The sequence below is a fragment of the Pseudonaja textilis genome, chromosome 2, assembly GCF_049901715.1.
Source record: "Pseudonaja textilis isolate UNSWEBS1 chromosome 2, rPseTex1.2, whole genome shotgun sequence".
Taxonomy (NCBI): Eukaryota; Metazoa; Chordata; class Lepidosauria; order Squamata; family Elapidae; genus Pseudonaja; species Pseudonaja textilis.
Genome location: NC_141991.1, coordinates 229939932 through 229963164, shown reverse-complemented (window position 1 = coordinate 229963164; position 23233 = coordinate 229939932). Strand labels below are relative to the sequence as shown.

Sequence of the window (23233 nt, the reverse complement as noted above, 5' to 3'; positions counted from 1 at the left end):
TTGTAATTTCAGTTCACAAATTAAAAAAAAAACATTTTAACAGGTTTACAAATAATAGCAGAATGTGGAAAATACTCAGAAGCTATCTACCTAGCTAAAAATGCCTAAAAATGGCATCTAAGAAGAACAAAACGTATGATATAGCAAAATATAAAATTGACTGCTGTAAAGTATCTGCTACATTTTCTCAGTTTTTCCTAGGCTGGATGATCTAAAGCAATTAAAACTATGATTGTATCAAAGAGAAATCAGTGTCAAACTTTGTGGTTTATTCCCATCTTGTTCGTTCTAGAAACTGAGTTGTAAGATTTGCTTTGATTCCATATGAGGAAATAACTAGAAAATAAATAGGAGGTAATATTACACAACTCAGGTGAAAGAATACAGCACAAAGAAGTACAAAAATTAGGGGATTATTTCCTTCCCCTCATTTCTTTTTCAGTGCCGATGCATGGCATAAGATACATTGATAACAGATATAATTGTTTGCAGCTGATCTGGATAAGTATTTTTACATAGTCACAACAATTTGTTTGGCTATTCAGAGCTAACATATTCTAAAGCAAACAAAATATCTCAAGGAAATATTTCTCTTTTTTAATAGGTGATGCGCATGACATTGTCGACGTTAAATTGGCGGCGGCGGGAAATGGTGAGGTGGTTGGTGACATGTGCAACAGAAGTAGGTATGTGTTGCCACTGATCTCTGCAGAATTCTGGTTTAATTTGTGTGGTATACAATATAAGCACTTCTGGTACATAAGAATTTGCATGGTATTTTCCTCCTGATTGCATTTATGCCATATAGATTTCCAGAGAAAATTGTGAAAATTGTAGCAGCAGTACATAAACAAATGTGCTGGTTTGATGTTTTTGCTTGTGTCCAGTAATGTCACATAAATTTGGGGTACAAAATGGTAGCATTTTATACAGAAATGTAACCCTAGGCCTTTTTAATTATATGAAGGAAATTTATCCAGTGCCTTTTCTATTTAAGATAGCACAAATGGCTAGGAATGCAGTTCATACAGACTACACAGTGGTACTTTGGTACTTCACTACTATGAAACTCATCAAGTTTGATACTCAACACATTTTGACGTGCAAATTGGTACTCAGTGCACAAGCTAGAACTTGTGACTCACGACATTATTGCTTATGGGAAAATTTTGTTTGGTACTCATTGTTTTTGGTACTCATTGTATCTCCCAGAACCAAATAAGGATGAGTACTGAGGTACCATTGTATAAAATTTTATCCACAGTGGGTTTATAGCTATAAGGAGAACTTATTTGTTATAATGTGTTTTAAAACAATACCTAAAACATAATGTTTGGATTTTCTGTAAGGACCAGGGTGTCAACACTGCAGAATTTATGATAGGTGTCTGATGTTCTAATGAAAAAGAAGTGTTCCCAAGAATAGGCAAATTCTCAAAGTAAATTTAATTTGAGAAAGGATGTGGATTCCACACATTCTGCTGCACTTTCTAACTAGTCCAAACCCCTGAACATAGTATTAATGTATCTAAAATTTACAGTTATTTTTCTTGATATATTTAACATTTGTTAATGGGCATAATAGTTTAGAATCATCAGCTGCAAGTAAGAAACCCCAAATCAGTCCAGATTTCATTTGTACTGTAAATGAATTTTTAACTGTGACTGCAAATTTTCCCTAAAATGAATTGCTCTTATTGACTACTCTGTGGCTGAAAAATGGTAGCCCGTTAGGATTTCAGTTTCTTCTTTCTAAGATTTACCTTTCCTAATCTTCATACCAAAAGAGGTATATCTGGTGATTTAATAGTATCCTATTGGCAAGCAAATTGTTGTTTTTTTGTTCTGTGGTACATTTGTGTGTGTATGTGTCACTTCCATAAGGAAACTGTGATGCAATGCAAATATCACTTTTGAGACATACACAAGCTTATAAATAAATGAGGGTGTGTTTGTTTATGTAAATGAAGGAAAGCATTGAATGGAGCAGGAGAAAGGTATACATGTATATGCAAGCGCATAGTACAACAGGACCCAGATGAGTAAAATGAGGACCTTTGGGTGTGGTTAGCTGAGCGCACAGATGTGTGCAAATTATTTCAAGCAATAATGAGGCACTCAAGCTACCTATAAGCTTCAGTTTATAGACCCCATCAGTCATTATTTGACCTCACGAGAACAACAAAAGGGTACTAAAGAAACCAGCTCATTTCAAAATGGGAATCTGGTTGGGACTGTAGGCGAAGATATTTCAGTCAGGACACACATTTCTATTTTCCTGTTGAGGTTATATTCAGTGCTATGTAGACATGTTCTGTCTTATTTGGGGGATGGAATGGTGTAAAAGGATGCCAGTTCCTTGGGGAATATGTCAGATGCTAGGACTTGTTTGTACAAATGTGCAGTGCTAGACTGGGAGTTTATTGTGGTCTTGAGGGTTTTTTTAATCTGTAGCCATTCAGATCTACATGAGGCCTTCAACTTTAAGTGAGGTATAGGCTAAAGTAGCAACAAGCAACAATCTGTGACAAATCAAGGAGACTGAGGCTGTAGATTGCTCTTTTTCTATTGAGGGCAAGTGGGAAAGAGCTGCCATATCTGCTTAGAGAATGCAAATATTTTGAAACAACTTCAGGTTTGAACAGAGGAGGAAAGCTAGTCACTGTTGAGATTGCTGGATTAATTAAATTATTTTTAAAATTATGTTAGCCATCCTTCAAAATCAGTCTTTTCTCAGGACAGCACATGGAAATTGTCTGATAAAAATTTGGAAGAAAAACACTTCACAATCCATAGAAACAATCAAAGGCAACATAATGGGGTAAAATAAATAATAGGCTGATATAAGCTACCTAGTATACCAGTGGTGAAGCACTGAAGAGCAATAGATGGATACTGTCTAAACATTAGCATATAAGTTGATTAAAATGTCTGACAGAAGAAAACATATCTTGCCTCGCCATCGAGAACTCTGTAAAATCTGCAGCAGGCATGCTTATCAGGGAAACTATTCCACAATAAGTGGTGTGAAAGAATGTAGACTTGGTCTCAGAAATGGGGAAGGATAAGTAGTGAGCTGTTCAGGAGAGAATTCCAGAAAAGAAGTCCTGAGAAAGAGAAAAGGGTATGAAAGAAAGTCAGAATAATTCAACCTTGATTTACACACACACACACACACACACACACACACACACACGGTTAGACAGAAACTCTATTTTCTCACTCTTTTCAAGGTTCTGTTATTCTATCCCACAGAGATTATTCTTTAAATAATCAAGAATAATTATAGAGATTAGAGATTATTCTTGAAATTTCAGCCATGCCTATTATTTGACCTTGCCTATCCTGAAGGGCTGACAAACCACTGAAAAAACTCATTACTGTGGAACCTTTGTCAGCACCTCAACTTTTGGGGGGCAGTGGAAAAGCCAAACTAGATGAACTTAAGTAATGTTTAAGAAGATACAGGTGGAGATGTTTCTTCAGATGTCTCAAATTTGCTTTTTGAAAAGGCAACTGGACTATCTTTCCTTGAGGAGGAGGAAGATGTTTCACTTCTCATCCAAGAAGCTTCATCAGTTGTGACTGGATGGTGGGGGGATGGAAGGATAGGTACTGCTATGGATCCCTCACCATCCAGTTAAAACTGATGAAGTTTCTTGGATGAGAAGCAAAATGTCTTCTTCCTCCTCAGGGAAAATCAATTCAGTTGCCTTTTGAAAAAGTATCTCTGAGACAACTGTGACCTGAATGACTGAGAGTCTCCATAGATATATTTCTTCAGATATTGTGGCTTTATACGTTAATGACAATTTCCTGAATTCAGTGAAGATCATAAAAGTCCACTGACTATTTGGTAGGAGCTGTCATTTGGCAGGATCTAGAGCAGGGATGTCAAACTGGTGGCCTGCAGGCCGGATGTATCACATGCAGGCTATGGCCAACCCAGCTCCACAAAGGGGAAAAACTTCGTGAAATGTCATGTGATGGCAATGTGACGCCACGAGTTTGACTCCTGTGATCTAGAGGGTCATAAGTTCCCTTATTTTATTATTTTATTTTATGGATTTGTGGGGCTGCCAATTCAAATAGAGTGACTTGAGACAGCATGGAACAAAAAACCAATAATAAACCATGAAAATAGCCACCTAACATTAAAAGATCCAACCCCATCATGTAAAATGATAAAAGAACACAATAATTAAACAATCAAAGGGGGACTCCACTGAATAAGACCCAAACATTTGGGGAAAAGCAGGCCTCAACCGCTTTTCTAAAAGCAAGCAGAGTTGGGCTCTGTCATATATTGGAAGGGAAGAGGTATGGTTGTATTTGTGGGTGTGTTGAGCCTAAGGACAGCTATGAAAAAGCAACTTCCTAGGTCCCATAAGATAACACTTAGACTTATATACTGCTTCACAGTGCTTTACAGCCCTCTCTAAGCAGTTTACTAACAGAAGGAACCTGGAGCATATTTTCTATATGGGAGCAAATGTACCATACATTTTTGTTTCAAAAAGGCAATCCTGTAAATAATCCATCCTATGCTATGAGGGTGATATCTCACTCCATACCAACAGATGATCTCATTCAGCAGCTCCATTTAGATATTGAAAAGCGAGGAGGAGGAGAAGGAGGAGGAGGAGGAAGAGCAGCACTATGAAGCAGTGACTGGGACTTGACAGCTCCCTTCCACTAATAACACTGGAAGTGTCCTTGGAGGAAGAAAAATACTGCAAAAGTATGCCTCTCATACCTAGCACTCTCAGCTAGCATAGAAGAATGATATGGTGGATAGTATCAAAAGCCATGAAGAGATCCAGGATTCTCAATACCGTTCCCTGGTCTGAATCCCAGCTGGAATAGTCTGCAATTCATTTCCATATGTCCCATCAAGATCCATTCATATATGCCCAGATTATGTGTATGTCACACTGAAAATACAGTTCACTTTCAAGCAATTGAGTTTTTTAACCTGCATAAAGTATGCAAGAATACCTGTAATACTGCCCCTGTATTAATAGAGTCAAGGGTTGCTTGTGAGAAATAGACATAAACTGCTAGAAGTTATTCACTTCAACTTTGAGACTGATTTATATCGTCCATCGATCAGCATGCAGGGATGTGCAAAACAGGTTGTTCAAATCATTTTAGAAATGTTTCACTCTTGAAACAGTCCCTTCTGAAGCTGAAAATGTGTTTCCAATTCATAGCTGTGTCAAGGAAACATTTGAAGAATAATCAAAACATTTATTTTGAATGTGATTTTTTTAATACTCACTTTACTATAGGTGGGGAGGCAAAACGGTGTAATTTTGTTTTTCAACACTATGAAATGAAAATTGCAAGAAAATTATGAAAAGAAATGAATAATGATGAAAATTATTACACAAAATAGGTGAAAGCGTTTTGGAGCAAGGCTCTTTTGAGTTCTTATTTTTAAAGTGTATGTTCCTTTGTTGTTTTAGGCAGAATTAGATTAGAATTGCAGGTACCACTCTCCAGACAAATTGCAGGATAAACCCTTCAGACAAATAGGTAGAAGAGTTTTGTGTAATGGGAATCTTCACAGAATCATTTCAGCTGCGTCCTATCCATTAAGGCAACAGAGGGCAGCTGAGCTCTTGGGAGATAAGTAGAAGGTGGGAGAGATGGCAAGTTTACCCCATAGCATATTGGAGAGAGCGTTAGAGTGCATAAAAAACAGTGCCCTTGTGATACACAAGGTGTTGCCATATCTGTTGCCACAGATGCCAGAAGCAGTTGCTGGACAAGCCACTACCTGTTATTAGCAGGTAGTTCTCTTGGCCATTTGGTTTTCCTCCCTGCTCTTTTCAAATTGGCTTTTTTATAGAGAAAGGAGGAGGGAAATGTTTATTTTGCTGGTGCAGCATCTCTTGGTCTCTGTAGTACCAAAAGGTACCAAATTGCTCATAAAGTTTTCCATTCAAGTTGCTTTGCTTTGCTTCAGACAGGCACAAATTTGATAGAAATATGTTATTTCACATTATTTGATTTTGAGCAGGCTTGGGGATGTTTAATGAAGCAAAAAAACTATTCCCCATTTAAAAAAAAAAAAAAAAAAAAAAAAAAAAAAAAAAAAAAAAAAAAAAAAAAAAAAAAAAAAAAAAAAAAAAAAAAAAAAAAAAAATATTTGGGTTTGCCAGCATATTCCAAAAGGAGCTTTGTGGGGAGAAAGAGGATATTTCTATTTTAGAGAAGAAAGATAAGATTCTGTGATGCTGAATTCAATCGTTGGTTCAGAGCACACTGTGTTTTCAAAGTACAGGTACCGTTGGAAGCTTCTGTAAATGCTTCTCCCAAGTATTTGGCTCTTTCTTCAATCTTTTGAGTCAGTCTTTGTGACAAATATTTTTCTATGTCTTACAGGTGTGTATGCACTGGATAGCATCATGCAAAGCTGGTTTACACTTTTCACTCCAACTGAAGCTACTAGTATTGTTGCTACCACAGTAATGTCCAACAGCACTATAGTCCGCTTGCATCTAGACTGCCATCAGCAGGAGAAACTGGCCAGCAGTGCTAGGACGCTTGCTCTACAGTGTGCCATGAAGGATCCTCAGAACTGTGCCCTCTCTGCATTGACCTTATGTGAAAAGGATCACATAGCTTTTGAGACTGCTTACCAAATTGTTCTCGATGCCGCTGCAACCGGCATGAGCTACACGCAGCTTTTCACTATAGCACGATACATGGAACACCGTGGTTATCCTGTGCGGGCCTATAAACTGGCCACATTGGCCATGACACATCTCAACCTGAGTTACAATCAGGATACACACCCTGCCATTAATGATGTTTTATGGGCTTGTGCACTCAGCCACTCCCTTGGAAAAAATGAATTGGCGGCTATAATACCTCTGGTGGTCAAAAGTGTCAAATGTGCAACAGTACTGTCAGACATCTTGCGTAGATGTACTTTGACCACTCCTGGAATGGTGGGACTTCACGGAAGGAGGAACTCTGGTAAGCTCATGTCCTTGGACAAAGCCCCATTAAGGCAACTCCTAGATGCCACAATTGGAGCATATATTAACACAACACACTCTCGGCTCACGCACATCAGTCCACGGCATTACAGCGAGTTTATAGAATTCCTGAGTAAGGCCCGTGAGACTTTTCTAATGGCTCATGATGGACACATTCAGTTTACCCAGTTCATTGACAACCTAAAACAAATCTACAAAGGCAAAAAGAAACTGATGATGTTGGTTCGCGAACGATTTGGTTGACAAAGAGAGAAAAAGTGTGAATGGATGGGGAAGAGGGTGGGAGGGCAATACATTTTTACTTGAGCCTGCCTTTGTATCCTTTTTAACTTAAAACAAGAGCCACACCGGTATTATATGTGTATAGTTCTATACTAAGTTTGCAAAACTAAAATGTCACATTGTGAAAGTATGTGTGTTTTTTCCCCTTTTCCTTTTCTGTTTTGTATGAAAGATTTGAGAGGCTTAAAAGAGAAGTTTGGTTTACACTGAGTCTATGTTGTCAAGTGGCAAAAGTCCACCAAGCTCTCCCATTCTTTCTGTCTAATTCACAGCCTCAAAACAAAAGAGAGAGAGTGAGTGAGAGAGAGAGAGAGAGAGAGTGAGAGAGAGAGAGAGAGAGAGAAGAAAAGAAAAAATATATTGCAATGGCTTTAAAAAAAACAAAAACAAAAACACCTCCATCCTGTGATAAGTACCTCGAATGGCTCCAGCTTTACTCTTTTGTAATTCATCCTGACATTTCAGCTTATTTAAATGAACCAACCACCCAAATAAACAAATAGTTTGAAAGGCTGACCCATGTGGCTTTGCAGTGCTTGTTCATCCAGAAGCATGGCACACACAACGCTTGCGCATGTGGAAACTTAGCAACTGTCAACATACATTCTCAGGGATTTATCTGAAAAAACAAAAAAAAATTAAAGAATGAGAGCATTTATTGTACTGTATATATATATATATATATATTATAGTATATGTCGGAATATTGAAAAAAATATAACATTAACTAATTTATTTTAAAAAAAATCTATAATGCGAAATACTTGAAGCTGCAGTAGCTTGGCTTTAAACAAAACAAGGAAACATTAAAAAGACTCAAGTGCGCCTAGCTTCAGGGGTTGGCTCAGGTGACAAACTGAATATGCTGGGCATCTATGCAGAGCCACCTTTTGGATTGCATTCTTGGATGGAAATTAGGGAAAATTATACATATATATATATTTATACAGATGCGTGTATGCATATGTATATGTATACACACTTGTGCACTTGTAACAGGCACTCTAGTAAAGAGGGGACAACACAGCCAGAGCAGCAAGCCTTAGCATTAAGAATACAGTATGCCAGATTTGGGGTTTGTGCCTCCTAGCCTAGAAAACTTAAATATCCCTTTTTTCATATCATGGGATGGCTACGGATAATAATGGACCACATTGTTACTACTTGTAAACTTAGCAGTATGCATGCAAATTATACTGGATTCCAGTCCCTGAAACACCTGGCTATTTTGTTGAAGCGATTTATTTAACCACTTCTCATAAAGTATATTACAGAAGCAACAGTATAGTGAAAATGGCTTTAGCATCTAGCCAGTTGTTGCAAGGGCCTGGCTACCCCGTGTGATTTGTGTGCATTGCCTTTCCGTCATTGGTGGTAGCCGTGTAGTACATCCTTGTCTGTAGCTACCTGCAGTGTTTCCCAAAGGATTGACATAATACATTACGCCTTTGCAGGAGCTATTAAAAAGCTAATCTTATTCTGCATAGGTATTTGACTTTGTGCAGGACAGAAAGTTGGTATGACTGTTCTACTTTTCAGTTAGTTTAAAAAAACCAACCAACCAATAAAGTATTTTTTATTTCCTCTAGAATTACTTCAGAAGAAAAGCAGCCTTCTATCTTGCCTTGTCTTAATGCTTTAAAATAACCAAACTGGAGATCTAACTACCAAACTGTTCATTATATTCTTATTACCAATTTTGGTTACAGTATAGTGTCTTTTACTTTAGCTGATGGTTCTGTACCTTTGTGCATTTAATGCATTTTTTTAACGTTTTGGTGCAAAAGTTGTCCCGTGTCTCTTGTTCTTTTCACTAGAGAACATGCTAGAGGTATGTTTGTAGATTTTTTTTTTATTTAGAGGGAAAAATGTTCCATGCTCTCCATTTTATTTATTATACTAGGAAAAAAGGTTGTACTTCCTCACCCATGTAAACATCCTCATGAAGTTGAAAGTAATTAAGATTTGATACACTGATATCAATTTATTTATGTAACTAAATCACTGTTTTATAAACTTGTTAATGATCAACAATTCTTTTGTTTTGATTAAAATTAGTTTTTTGAAAGTTGATTTTAGACTCCTTTCTGTGTCTGTTGCTTGTACATGGATACTGAAAATATTTCTCTGAAAAGACACTTTATTTTTCCTAACTTTGTTAGAAGCTAGAATCGCAAATTAGTAATGTGCATTTTAACTTAGTATCTTGTATGAATTTATTGTGGTTTATTTTGATTATGTCTTGGAAAGCCAGAAAAAAATGACTTGTGTAAATCATGGTTCCATAAACTGTTGATAAGCGTAACATGTAAACACAGCCTTATCACCAATGAAATATTTCATAGATATTAGGAAAGCAATCTTGACTCTTCCTCAAGTATTTGTGTTGAGTTGAAATCCTAAGCCATCATTAAACCAAAATGCAACACAGAGAACCAAGATGAGAAATTTCCAAAGAACCCAGGTTTAACTTTGCACCATTTGTGGCAACCAAATAAATAGTTATAGCCTGGCAATTCAGTACATGTATGATGTGCACACACAGACACATACTTGTAAGCTGCTAGCATAGGGCTTATAGGATAGAAACCAGGTTTTACCTGAATCATGCTTTTTGCAGTCTGCTCATGCATTACAAAAAGAGGAACTTCACAAATGCACTAGGAAATTGAGGAGGTAATCCATTCATTTATCAATACAATCTGTATTGGACAAACACAAGATCCATGATCAAAATTGTTTGTGGACAGTACTTTTCATGTAAACCTTTTTATTCAAATGCAAATTCATTTGCTGTTATATAACTTGGACAGACATATAGAGGTAAATATAAAAACAAGTGCAGTAGAAAAATCTTAGAGGCTTAGTGGTTAAGGCATTAGGCTACAAACTAGGAAAATGTTCTAGTCCTGTCTTAGGCAAAAAGCCAACTAGGTGACTTATCCATACAGTCACTAGGAGTCAACACTGATTCAAAGACACAAGAAAAGAAAAATATTAACAATGCAATCCAATGTGCAGCATCTCAATTCAAGATTAAGCATAACAGAGCTTCAAAGTTTTTCAACATTTTGATGCAGTTAAGCATTAGAACACATCTTTATCATGTGAAACATTGAAAATCAAAATCTCAGATTTTCATCAGTTGCTGTAACAAAAAATAGTTAAATGACATATGGGCCTTTTTCTACGTACTATATGTTAATGATCATGACAAGAAAAATTAGTTCTTTTTCATTGAGTGGGGCAAGAGGCATCTATTATTCCAATTTAATTTTGTGAAATTTTGAGCACCCACAATTCTCCAGATGAGCTGTTCAGAGCATCCATTGTTTGGGATGATGCTTCTCTCGCTTGTTTGATAGGCTGGGCTTTAATTGAGAGGACGCTCCTCCTCCTCCACAGGACTCCTCCCTAGCACCCCCAGTTTTTGTTCAGCCTTCATGGATATAGGCAGCTTAATTTCCTTTCCCTTGGCCGGAATAGCAAAGGCTTCAAAAGGAGACAACAAAAAGGTTTGCTTTTAAACTCTAAACAACTCCTTTAAGGCTTTTAGTTTCAATGAATCAAGCAGCTCCCTACGTATATAACTCGAGCCAAGGGAGCTCACCGTAGCTTCATAGAATGATCTCTCGTCCCCAGGACAATCGGAGGTGATAACACCTCAGCCGCATGGCTAATAACTCACATTTCCTAGCCTGTACCATTACGATCTTTTCAAGCCGAGCCGCTACAATCGCTGCCGCCCATGCCCGACAGGCGAGGCTCCATTTTAAGAGGGTCCGAGGTTTCTTTCTCTCCCCTGGGAACACCATCTGGGGTGGGGGCATCAGCGTCCATCTGCCCCACCGCACCTTTTTATTCAAGGGGAAACTCTGCAGTATTGATTCCCCACAAGGCATGGAAGTGCTGCTGAGCCGATTTAATTCATTACGAGCCCAAAGAGATAATGGCTGGCGCCATTGCAGACTCACTAACCATGCGGTAGTGATCTGCATTTTATTTCTGGAACTGTGAGAGGCTTTTCTTTCCCCAAGCAGGGGTCTCCTTCCTGGAACCCAAGGGAAATCACCCTAGTACATATGTGTGTGTATGTATATACACATACATATACATATGTATATGTATGTGTGTGTATGTATATATGTATGTATATTCAGGTATAATTATTCTATTTTGGACCCTTATTCATTAAGGAGGAAACTGTTGGCTTATGCCATCACAGAATTAAACAGCAGCACCACAGCGAGCACCAAGGCCCGTGTCTGCCTGTGCAGTAAGCTGTCACAGGCCTACATCTTATTTCAACAATTCCTCCTTTCTAGGCCTATGAGGTGTTCCAAATTTGGCTAATTCAGAAATAATAATATTAATAACAAAATAATAATAATAATAATAATAATAATAATAATAATAATAATAATAATAATAATAATAATAATAATAATAACTAGAATAAGAATTCAATATTCTTACAAAAGATTATACAAAACTGGGGAGCATTGTCTTAGGGTTCCCTGGCCATTGCTGGTTCAGGCCCCTGGGCGTGCCAACTGCCCAACATTTCAGCGTCATTAACAGTAAAATTTAATAAGTGGTCACAATGGCAAGCGTCAGTAGCTCAAGAGCCATGTCAAATTCTCAAAACAAATTGAAGTATTCTAAGTGTACCTCCTAAGCAGCAGAAAAAGATGCTAACAAGCGCCATAAGGTACTAGAAAAGCACTTGAAGAAGTTCATGTGGGAGGATGAAGAAAATTCTCAAATCTCATCTCCTCCAGGTCTACTTCGGCTCCAATCCCCCTCTGCAACCACCCCTGGATCTGTCTGTGTAATCCAGATGCAGTGCAGCTGCACAAGATCAGGTAGCCCATCTAGATCAGTACAAGTGCCTCTGTGGACACATTGCTCCAACAGCGGCCAGATTCTGTCAAGATGATGACTTACCAGAAAAGATCCCTGCAAAGATGAGACTGGATGGAATTAGCAATACACCAATGTATCTCTGCTGGGGTACAGCTCTGGCCAACAACAGAGCGCTCCTTCTGATTGGAATTCCCTATAACTCTGGTCACTAAGCAGGACAGAGCATCCTTACCCTCAGGTATCTCTCCACAAGAGATTCTGTAGTTTCACATATACTCCCGCAAGGTATATAGAAGAAGCAAGGACTATTGATCGAGTGGAGCCAGAGGACTCAGAGTTCTCCTGCTCAAATTCTCAAATTCTAGTTAGATTCGCATCAGCTCACAATAAGAGGTGATGGTTGATGCTACATCTTGATGACTAAAACCACGCCGGCATCATTTTGTTTATAAGAATTCCATGGCATTATCTGTTGAGAAGCCATTTCCCCTCACAAGGATCTCCGTGAGGGTCCAGGGGACATTTATGCCGATTACGGACCTCTTTCTGAGGTTGACTATTGGGCTTCCTTTTTCAGTTGGCAGCACTCACAGAATTCTAGCAGCACAGTAACAACGAGCACCAAGGCCTGTGTCCATCTGGGCAGGAAGCTGTTGAGCACCAGTGATTGCAGGTTCACCCAATTGCAATACAGGTCCTGAAAGGTGTTCTCTATTTGGCCTCACAATTTGATTGCATATTCAGTCATCTAATTATGAGTTTGGTAACAGCACAACAATTTATGTTAGTAGCTGTGCACAGATATAACAAAAATATTATCAATAATAACATAATATTAATGATATCAATATTATTACGAATAATAACATAATAACAAATTGAATTTACAAAAAAAGGGGGGGGGAAATATCAAGAGGATTCCCTGCCTCTGTTTACATCAGGCCTCTGGACCAGTCAACGGTCCATTAATATCTCATACACATATAGATATATAGATATAGATCTCTCACCTCATGGGCTTTAGGTCAGAATCTTCAAGGGCAACCAAAAATACCCTCAGAGGACAATAAACCAACTCAAAGTAGGTCAAAATGTCCTAGAAAGACCTCTAAGGCAACAAAGGATGCCAAGAAACGCCAAAATGCATGAGATAAGCATATCCTTAAAAAAAAATGCATGAGGGAGATTGAACAGAAGTCTCAGTCCTATTCCCCAGCCAGACTGGTCCCAGTTCCAGAGTGCTTGCTTCAGCAGCGCATATACTAAAATTGGAATGATACAAAGAAGATTAGCATGTCCCCTGCACAAGGATGACACGCAAATTTGTGAAGTGTTCCATATTTCACCTTGCCTCCATCCCTGGATCTCTCAATGCCATCCAGGAGAGCCTCAGAGGGACCGGTTCAACCCAGGCCTTCAGCAGCACTACTTGCCTGACAGACAGTTGTGGGACCACGCCAGAATTCCTCCTCCCAGAGGATATCCCTGACAAATTGAAGGCCTGGAGGGACATGGCAACTTGAAGAGGCATCGCAGCCAGGGTACAATAGAAGTTGATGGCTAGGCAGCCTCCACAATCTGACCTCGATTCTCACTCGATTTAGTTACTATGCAGAACGGACCTTCATTACCAGCAGGTACCTCCTTCAGGGGAGTATTATATAATCCAGTTACACATTCACATGATGCACAGGATGAGGGAGAACTAGAGACCAGATGTAACCGGTTGAGGAAGGGTTTACTCATGACTGACCAAAATCTAATAGACTTGCTGGAATATGTTATGGATTCTCTCTTCAATTTTCTATTGGTTTATGAAGCACCAATTTATCAAAATGCTCCCAGACATTCACTTTACTCCCATTGCAAAGGATGCTTTTATACCTGTTTTGTCCTTCTTTCTGGAACAATAGACACATATCTGTTATGTCCCACCTTCAAAAATAAACAGATAAGGCTGAAAGCAGCAGTCCTCGCAAACAAAGGCAGCAACCAGGAGTCTCCACCGATCACAGCTGTGTCCAGCCTCCACAAAACAATCCAAAATAATAGTTCCAACAAATCCAATTCAAACAAAAATACTTCAGACCCAAATCCTCCAAGTCAAAGTCTTCAGCTCTCCTTGCAGACAATTTGTTCCCGACAGAATGCAGAGTCATTCCTCTTTCTTTTATTGAGCAGCAACTAATTAGGCTAATTACTGATCTGCCCTCCTCCTGTGCTCCCGTTGGTTTCTTCTCGTAAGGAGACGCCTGTTTCTGACGTCCACCCAGCGATTATCTAAATTATTACTTTCACCTGAAGACTCCATAAGTTCCTCATTAACAACCGTTCCCGGCTGATAACCTGATTGAGAAGCCGAGGAGGTTGAAGGTTGAGCCGGTCCTGCAAATCAAATGTGACCTCCCTTGTAATATTCGCCTCCTCCTCATCATTGCAATCACTAATACTTGCTGATTCATACAAGTCCTCCTCGCTGGAGCTTTCATTCAAAAACCTGTAGCTGGTGCCGGAATCACAACACTATCCCTCACCGCAGGGCCCTTCCCCTGAGTCTGACGATCTGGATGCGGTTTGAAGGGAAGCGTGCATGAAAGTCTCGAAGCAGATCCGGAGCATGAATTGTAGACGCATCCGTCCAGGAACAAACCTCCGAATCATCTACTCTCCTCCCGACCAAGTACTGGAATCGACCCTTGAGCCAACGGGAATCAAGGACGCTGACCACCGTATCGTCAACAGCAGCCTTCTCAGGGGCGATGATGACGGAATCGTTTCAGCAGAGTCACGTAGACAACAATCAGGAGAATCGGGAATCAAGAGAGATCGATGAAAGACGGGGTGAATACGCATAGAACGCGGCAAAGTGAGGCGGTATGCCACAGGGTTAATAACTGCCTCAATCAGGAACGGACCAATAAACCGATGATCAAGTTTCCTAATAGGGCGATCAACCTTCAGATGTTTTGTAGATAGCCACACTTTATCGCCCACAGCTAACGGAGGCGTTGCCCGACGGACCGATCTGCAAACCGCTTATAATTTCTTTTGCCTTGTTCAATTGTTGCATCAGTAGACGGCGAACTGCGTGTAGTTCTTCCAAAAACTCTCGGGTCTCAGGAACCGGGGAATCCAACATAGTTAATGGGAAGAAGCGCGGATGATAACCCATATTTGCAAAAAAGGGCGTGACACGAGTGGAGGTGTGCTGCGAGTTGTTAAACGCGAATTCTGCTAATGGGAGATATTTCGCCCAATCGTTTTGTCGCACATTGACAAAACATCTCAAATATTGAGTAAGAATTCCAATCACCTTCTCTGTCCCGCCATCAGTTTCTGGATGGTGCGCTGACGCTAAACATACTTTCACTTGCAAAGCCGCCATTAACTGTTTCCAAAATTGTGCCGTAAACTGGACCCCACGATCAGAAACCACTCTATCCGGCAGTCCATGTAAACGAAAGATATGCTGCAAGAATAACTGAGCCGTAGTGCGGAGACGATGGCAATTTCCGACAAGGAATGAAATGGGCCATTTTAGTTAGCATATCCACTACCACAAGCACTGTTGTGAATCCCGACGAAGATGGTAAATGTGTCAGAAAGTCCATGGAGATCGCTCCCCATGGCCTACTTGGAGTCGGCAAGGGTTGCAAAAGTCCAGGGGTGCACCTGATGCCGCTTTCGCTTGCCTACATTGAACGCATAAGAAGCGTAAGAGGACACATCATGACGAACTCGAGGCCACCAGAAAGTCCGGGTGACTAAATGCAAGGTTTTGTGAAAGCCAAAATGACCACAACACATATCCAAATAAAATATTCAGCTGCAGTAGTTCTTTATTTTTATTTCCTAAGAAAACGTAGGTGCACAGAGACCTTGTAAAAAGGAATAATACTAGTCATATTTTGCTTGGTCTGTTACCTCATGCAGTTCCTGATTTTCTTAATTAACATTATCTATCACATGTCAGAAGAGGAAAGAAGCCAACAAATGGCAAGCAAAATTATTTACCCAGATTCATGGGTGTTCCAGCCTGCCACATTGGATGTCCCTTAAAATCCAGATCCAGAGAATACAAGTGTGAATCAAAATGGTCTAGAATCACGGGTGTCAAACTCACGGCCCATGGGCCAGATACGTCACATGCTGGCCACCATCTCTGGTTTAGTAAAGGGGGAAAAAGTAGCAATATGTCATGTGATGACAATGTGATGTCATGAGTTTGACACTTGTGGTTTATTTTTTTGCATGAAAATGGCAGTATTATGTCTAGTAATAGTATTGGAGATGGAGCATATACCATTCTGGGGTAGCATTTAGTTGTTTGTTTTCAACTTATCACTAGATTTATATTGAACCTTTTCTGTAGGAGTTCAAGGGTATATACAAAAGCATATTCTCCTCAAGGAGAAGAACACCTGATCATACAATCACAAACATGTTATCATCCCACCTCCTCCAGCTACAACCCCACAATATTCATCTGTGTTTGTCTGTTTAACTGTAGGACTACAGTGACAACACAGTACAAAACATTAACAAAACAAATTTATAGGGTATTAAATATCAGAGTTCCAAAGAAACCAGGTGCTGTGCATTTCATTCCAGAAAAAGGTAAGAACTTGGTCCAGACTCACAGTCTAAATCAGTGTTTTTCAAAAGTGGCCACTTTAAGAAGTGTGGACTTCAACTCTCAGAATTCCCCAGCCAGCGTTCTGGGAATTGAAATCCACACATCTTAAAATGGCTAAGGTAAATCAACTCAGAATTAAGAAGGGACATTAGCAGAGATGGCTAAATTGACTACTCTGATTAAAGAAAAAAACACAAACATTTTTACTTCGACTTGGAAACCACTTCTGGACTTCGTGCTTGAGGTGGAAAAAGATGAAAATTTGACCTTGGGTTTTAGATAGATTAGATAGATTTGTTGTTACAGAAATGGCTAGTTTCTATTATTATGAAAAAGTAAAAAGTTGAGGGTAGATCTTAATGCCTTATTTTACTGCACTAAGGTGTCTGAAGTCAATGCCTTTTTTTCTTTTTCCCTTCCTTTCTCCCACTATTCACTTCCCTTTTTCTTTTCCTAATTTCCCTAATATTTGCTTTTGTATTCTCTTCTATGTTATATTATAAACAAATAAAAACTATATAAAATGAAGAAGGGACATGTGAGATGAAAGATCGTTCTCCTTAGCCGGACCTGGTAGAACTCCTTTTACTACTTAAAATGGGGAAGTATTAAAAATCCAAACTGCCTGCAAAAGCTTCTATTACTCTGGTTGCATACTGTATTTCTTTAGTCACGGTGTCACCCTATGCAAAACTGGTTTTGCAAGCATTTAAAACAATGCAGCGTTTTGATAGCCCATGCCAAACTTATTTAAGCAGCAGCCAAATTGGGGAGCAGTGATCCTTCCTTCAAATGTGTCGTATCTCTCATACGAACAAAGGACGCGAATCGGTGACTTGGTTCAGCTCATTTATTGGGGTAAAACACAAGTGGGGAAAGTGGGGGAGAAGCGCGGCTTAAAAGCATTTTGCCCCGAGTGCAGCGGCCAATCGGGTCGTTTTGAATCGCCCGCGATCGGCTCAGCCAATCGCGGTCGATCCCGAACGACCAATCAGTGCCGCGCACTTAGCCAATCCGGTGGCCGTGCGCTTTGGCCAATCCGGGCTGCCGGATTTCGAGTATGCAAATGTCCGTACAGAACACCCCTCCCCTCTTGGTTCGGTCCTACGTGACGTCCCGTAAGTAGGCGGGGCTCCGTACTGTCCGACTGGACCTGCACAGGTCAGTTGCTTCTTAGCTGTCAGTCGGTTCGGTCGGGCTTCCTGTCGCTCTCCGCCTCGTTGATGGAACCGCCTGGAAGGGTGAGTCAGGCCTCTCGCGCGGCTCCCTCCTGGTCTCCCGGGTTGGTCGAGCTGCTGGCTTCGCTGCTCCCGCTCGGGCTTTCCGGGCTGGTTGAGCTGGCTTGGCTGCTCCCGCTCGGGCTTCCAGGGCCGGTTGAGCTGGCTCGGCTGCTCCTTCCAGGTGAGGCTTTGAGTGGGTCGCTCTCCGGTTCTTCAGGTGGTGAGTACTGCTGTTTTCTTTTTGGGTGGGTTTGTCCTTTTTGTTCTTTGGGGCCTTCCCTCCCCTCTTGGTTGGCATTTTGCCGGTTCCCTTCTGTGTCTGGTGTTTGCGTGTCGGTTGTATTTCCCGCGGTGGTTCTTGATCTCAGTTGGTCGATGTGGCGTTTCCACGCTCGTCCGTCGGTAGTTTGAAGGCGGTACGAGTGTGGGCCTGTTGCTTGGGTGATCGTTGCCGGTATCCAGAGGGGTCCCGGTAAGGTTTTTTGCGTAGACCCTGTCTCCTGGTGCGAATGTTCTGCGTTTGCTGGTGGAGTCAGGGGTCTCTCTGGGTTGTATGTGGGTGCAGGCGGTCGAGCGGTGATCGCAGTTTCCTCCCCATTAGTAGCTCTGCTGGGCTCTTGTTCGTTGTAGTGCTCGGGGTTATGTGCTGTATTAGCAGCATCCGGTTTATCTTGTCTTGTATGTCCCGGTTTCGATCTTTTGAATGGTCTTCTTCGTGAATTGGACCATTTTCTCCGCCCTTCCATTCGCCGCCGGGTGCGCGGTGCCGTTAATGCGTGCCGGATCCCTCGTTCTGCCAGGAATTTCTCGAAGGGCAGCGCGGTGAACTGGGGGCCGTTGTCTGACACGATGACATCGGGAAGGCCGTGGGTTGCGAAGAGCTTACTGAGTTCTCTGATGACGGCGTCTGTGGTCGTTGTCTTCATGTTGCTTACCTCCAGCCAATTGGAGTAAGCGTCTACGGTTACCAGGAAGGTGTGTCCTCTGGTTGGTCCCTTGAAATCTACGTGGATCCGGGACCATGGCCCCCTGGGGTTTCCCATTCTAGGATCGGGCGGTGGGGGGTTTGGTCTTGATTCCTGGCACTGCTTGCAGGAGGCCACCCAGGCTTCGATCTCCTTGTCCATCCCTGGCCACCAGGCGTGACTTCTGGCCAGGGCTTTTGTCCTAACGATGCCAGGGTGCCCTTCGTGCAGCATGCTCAGGACTTTTTTTTTACAGTTTTTCTGGAACTATGACTCTGTCCCCCCACAGTAGGCAGCCTTTTTGCGTTGATAGCTCTGTTTGTCGGCTCCGGTAAGCTTTGAACTCGTTGTCCACGTCCTTTTCCGGCCACCCTTTTCCCACCCATCTTAGGACCTGCGCCAGACGTTTGTCTTTATTGGTTGCTAGGGCAATGTCTGGCGCGGTCAGGGGTAGGTTGGGTAAAGTCTCGATGCTCAGGGTAGATGTGGTGGGTGCTGGGTCAGCGTCCAGGGTTGCTGGCAATGGTGTGCGGCTGAGGGCATCCGCGTGCGGGATTGACTTACCGGGGCGGTGGATTAGCCGGTAATTGTAGGTGGCGAGAAATTCGGACCACCTTGTCATCCTTGGGGAGAGGATGATTGGGTGGCCCGGTCTCCTGCCAGTATTCCCAGCAGCGGCTTGTGGTCCGTGATTATGGAGAAAGTCCTGCCGTAAAGGTATTCGTGGAATTTCTTTACGGCTGCGACGATTGCTAGAAACCTCTTTGTCCAATTGGCTGTAGTTTCTTCGGGTTTTGAAAGGGTCCTCGAGAAAAAGCGATGGGGGCTTCTTTTCCGTCGGGCGAGGGTGTGGCTGAGGCGGCTCCTACGCCGAAGGGTGATGCATCGCATGTTACCGTGATGGGGAGTGTCTCACTGTACTGGATGAGGACAGCGTCCGATGTGAGAAGGTCCTTGGTTTTGTTGAAACGCGTCCTCTTCTCGTCTTCCCCACGTCCAGGTGGCTGCCTTGTCGAGCAGCCTATGCAGCGGTTCCGCCACGGTTGCCTTTTGGGCAGGAAAACATTGTAGAAATTAATCAACCCCAGGAGCAGCTTGTAACTCAGTTTTGTTTCTGGGTCTTGGGGCTTTCCTTGACGGCTTTGATTTTGCCCTCAGTGGGGTGGATTCCGTGCTGATCTAGGAGATATCCCAGAATTCAACCCGTGCCGTGCGCAGGTTGGCATTTCTCCCTCTTAACTTTTAGCCCTGCACTCTGGAATCTTTGCAGTACCTCCCTTAGGCGGCCTTCCAATTGTTTCTGGTCGGCCGCGGCTACCAGCACATCGTCAAAGTAGGGTACTACCCCTCTTATGCCCCGGAGGAGCCTCTCCATTAGGCTTTGAAACACCCCGGGGCTACGCTGACTCGAACTGGAGTCTCTTGCAGGAATGCCCCTCGGTGTGTGACTATGGTCTGCGCTTCTGCGGTTGCCTCGTCAACCGGCAGTTGCTGATAGGCTTGGGCCAGGTCGAGTTTGGCGAAAACCCTGCCCCCCAGTGAGTGTAGGAGGTGCTGCACTACTGGGACGGGGTAGGCGCTTTGTTGTAGCGCACGGTTCAGGGTGGCCTTATAGTCCCGCAGATTCTCACCGACCCATCTGGTTTTATCGGGGTGACTATAGGGGTCTCCCACCGGGCATGGTCCGTTGGCTCGAGAGAACTCCCTGCTCGATGAGCTTATTTAATTGCTCATCGATTTTTGGGCGGAGGGCAAAGGCACTCGCCGGGGTTTGGGCGGATGGGGGCAATGGTGGGGTCAAGGCTGAGCGATATTGGGGCCCCGGTGCCTTGCCTAGGTTGCCGTCGAAGACCTCTTGGAACTCGCGCACGAGCTGCTCCTCCCAGTCTGCCTCGGCGGCGTGGTTGGTGCCGGTCACTTCTATTCCCAGCGGCGCAACCATTGGAGTCCAAGGAGGCTGGGGGCGGTCTCGTTCGACGATGGTCAGGGGGAGTATTTCGGTGCGCCCTTTAAATGCGACCTTGAAGTGCCCGGTCCCTACCACGGGGATGCGATTCCCCTGGTAGTCCTTGAGGATGAGCTTCTGGCTCTCCAGCTCGATGCCGCTTCATGGAGGGTACTAGCCGCTTAATTTCCACGCCACGCGACCATGGATAGGTAGGACCGGAGTCCACTTCCATCTTGCATGGGCGGTCTTCGATGGTGACCTCCACGTGGACCTTCCGGCCATCCCAGTTGGAGGAATGGCTGACGAGGATCGTCTGGTGCGTTCCTCGCTGGCGGTTTTCGCTGAAACGGCGGCTCCCTTGCTTCCCAGCTCCAACGGCTCTCGCTGTCCCGATGCGTTCCTCGGGGGTGTTGTCGCATCTCCGTGGGCTGCTGTCTCGGTGATGGGGGCTGTGGTTTCGTTTGAAATGGCAGACCTTGTCGATGTGGCCCCGCTTGTCGCAATGCCGGCATATCGCATCAAAGAACCAGCATTCCGACCGCGGGTGCTCGCCGCCGCAGCCGGCGCACTGGAACTTTGATTTTCGGTTCCGTGGTTCGCGCCGGTCGCGTCCCGTTTGCAGCCGGTGGATGTCCTCCTCGTCATCTCCCGAGTCGGAGGGGGATTCGAGGTCGCCGTGGTGCGTGGTTGCGGCTACTCGATGGTCGAGTCCGGGCTGGTTCTTGGTTGCGGTCGTCTCGGTCGTGGCGGGCCGCTCCGCGGTGCTGGCTTGCCGCAACTGGGCTGCTGATCTCTGGGTCGCCTCTGCTGCGGTGGCTTCGGCAAGGGCGTCGGCGAGGGAGATGTCGCCCTTTGCCATGATCCGACTCTGTAGGACGGGGTCCCTGAGACCGAGGGCGGCGCGGTCCTGCAGGGCTTCATCGAGATCGGTGAACCCGCACAGGCCCCGAGTCCCTGAGGTCGGCCACAAAGTTGCTGGCGCTCTCACCTTGCTTCTGGTCGCGGCGGTAGAACTCGTGCCGGCGGATGAGGGTGGGCACGGCGGGTGTGTAGTGGCTCCTCAGCAGCGGTTCGAGATCAGCCCAGTCCATGGCCTTCACATCGAGAGGCTTGGCGAGGGCTTTTGCCATTTTAAACACTGCGGGCCCGCAGTGTGTGAGGAAGACGGCCCGTTTCCTCTGCCCATTCGCGTCCTTGAGGTTGCTACTCTCCAGGAACATGAGGAATCGGTCTATGTACGATTCCCAGTCCTCCGTAGCTTGGTTGAAGGGGGCGGGTGGCACGTTGCCGCTGGCCATTGCTGCCGGTTGCGGTTCCGTGGGCCAAGTGCGGTGTGGGACTTGTTTTAAGATCCCACCTTCGTCGCCAGTGTCGTATCTCTCATACGAACAAAGGACGTGAGTCGGTGACTTGGTTCAGCTCATTTATTGGGGTAAAACACAAGTGGGGAAAGTGGGGGAGAAGCGCGCTTAAAAGCATTTTGCCCGAGTGCAGCGACCAATCGGGTCGTTTGAATCGCCCGCGATCGGCTCAGCCAATCGCGGTCGATCCTGACGACCAATCAGTGCGCACTTAGCCAATCCGGTGGCCGTGCGCTTTGGCCAATCCGGGCTGCCAGATTTCGAGTATGCAAATGTCCGTACAGAACAAAATGTCTGTTGCTTTTGTTTTGAAGGAGAAAACGGTTCTTGCTACTAGCTCACTGGTTGCTTTCAGTGATGCAGTGAGGACTGCATTTTAGGTCTGGCATTTAGGAAAGTCTCCAAAACTGGAGGGGAAGGGAGGAAAAATAGGTAATAATAGTTTTTTCCAGCTGATATGAGCAGGCTAGAAATCAATGATGCCACTGTTCTCTCAGAACATCTTTTCAAATGAGGTACAATATTTTATAGACATGAAACACCTGGGTATGCATTAAAAATATAAATTAACATAATAACAGAGTTGAAAGGGACCTTTGAGGTCTTCTAGTCCAGCCTTCTGCTCAAGCAGGAAGATCCTATGCCATATCAGACAAATGATTGTCCAATCTCTTCTTTAAAATCCCCAATGTCAAAGCACCCACAACTTCTGTCATCTTTTTCTACAACACATACTTCTTCCTGATGAAATGGAACATCCTTTAGACCAGCGGTGTCAAACTGGCAGGCCACAGGCCGGATGCACCATATGCAGACCACACCCACCCCAGCTCCATGAAGGGGAAAAGCATCACGAAGCATCACGTGACAGCAACATGATGCGGTGAGTTTGACACCTGTGCTTAGATCAGGGGTCTCCAACCTTAGCAACTTTAAGACTTGTGGA

At 43.4% G+C, this 23233-nt stretch overlaps 1 protein-coding gene and 1 non-coding gene across 2 annotated transcripts in view; both read left to right on the top strand.

Moving 5' to 3' along the window:
• Positions 1–7618, top strand: part of ZSWIM6 (zinc finger SWIM-type containing 6) — a 100922-nt gene extending 93304 nt beyond the window's left edge. The window contains exons 13-14 of the mRNA XM_026717078.2: positions 605–686; positions 6390–7618. Coding sequence (XP_026572863.1) covers positions 605–686; positions 6390–7252 — 945 coding nt within the window. The 3' untranslated portion in view covers positions 7253–7618. The remainder of the gene's footprint in view (positions 1–604; positions 687–6389) is intronic.
• Positions 7619–13395: 5777 nt separating this feature from the next.
• Positions 13396–13502, top strand: LOC113449574 (U6 spliceosomal RNA). The gene has a single exon (XR_003375845.1). It is a non-coding gene; the product is annotated as a U6 spliceosomal RNA (small nuclear RNA).
• The last annotated feature ends 9731 nt before the right edge of the window (positions 13503–23233 follow it).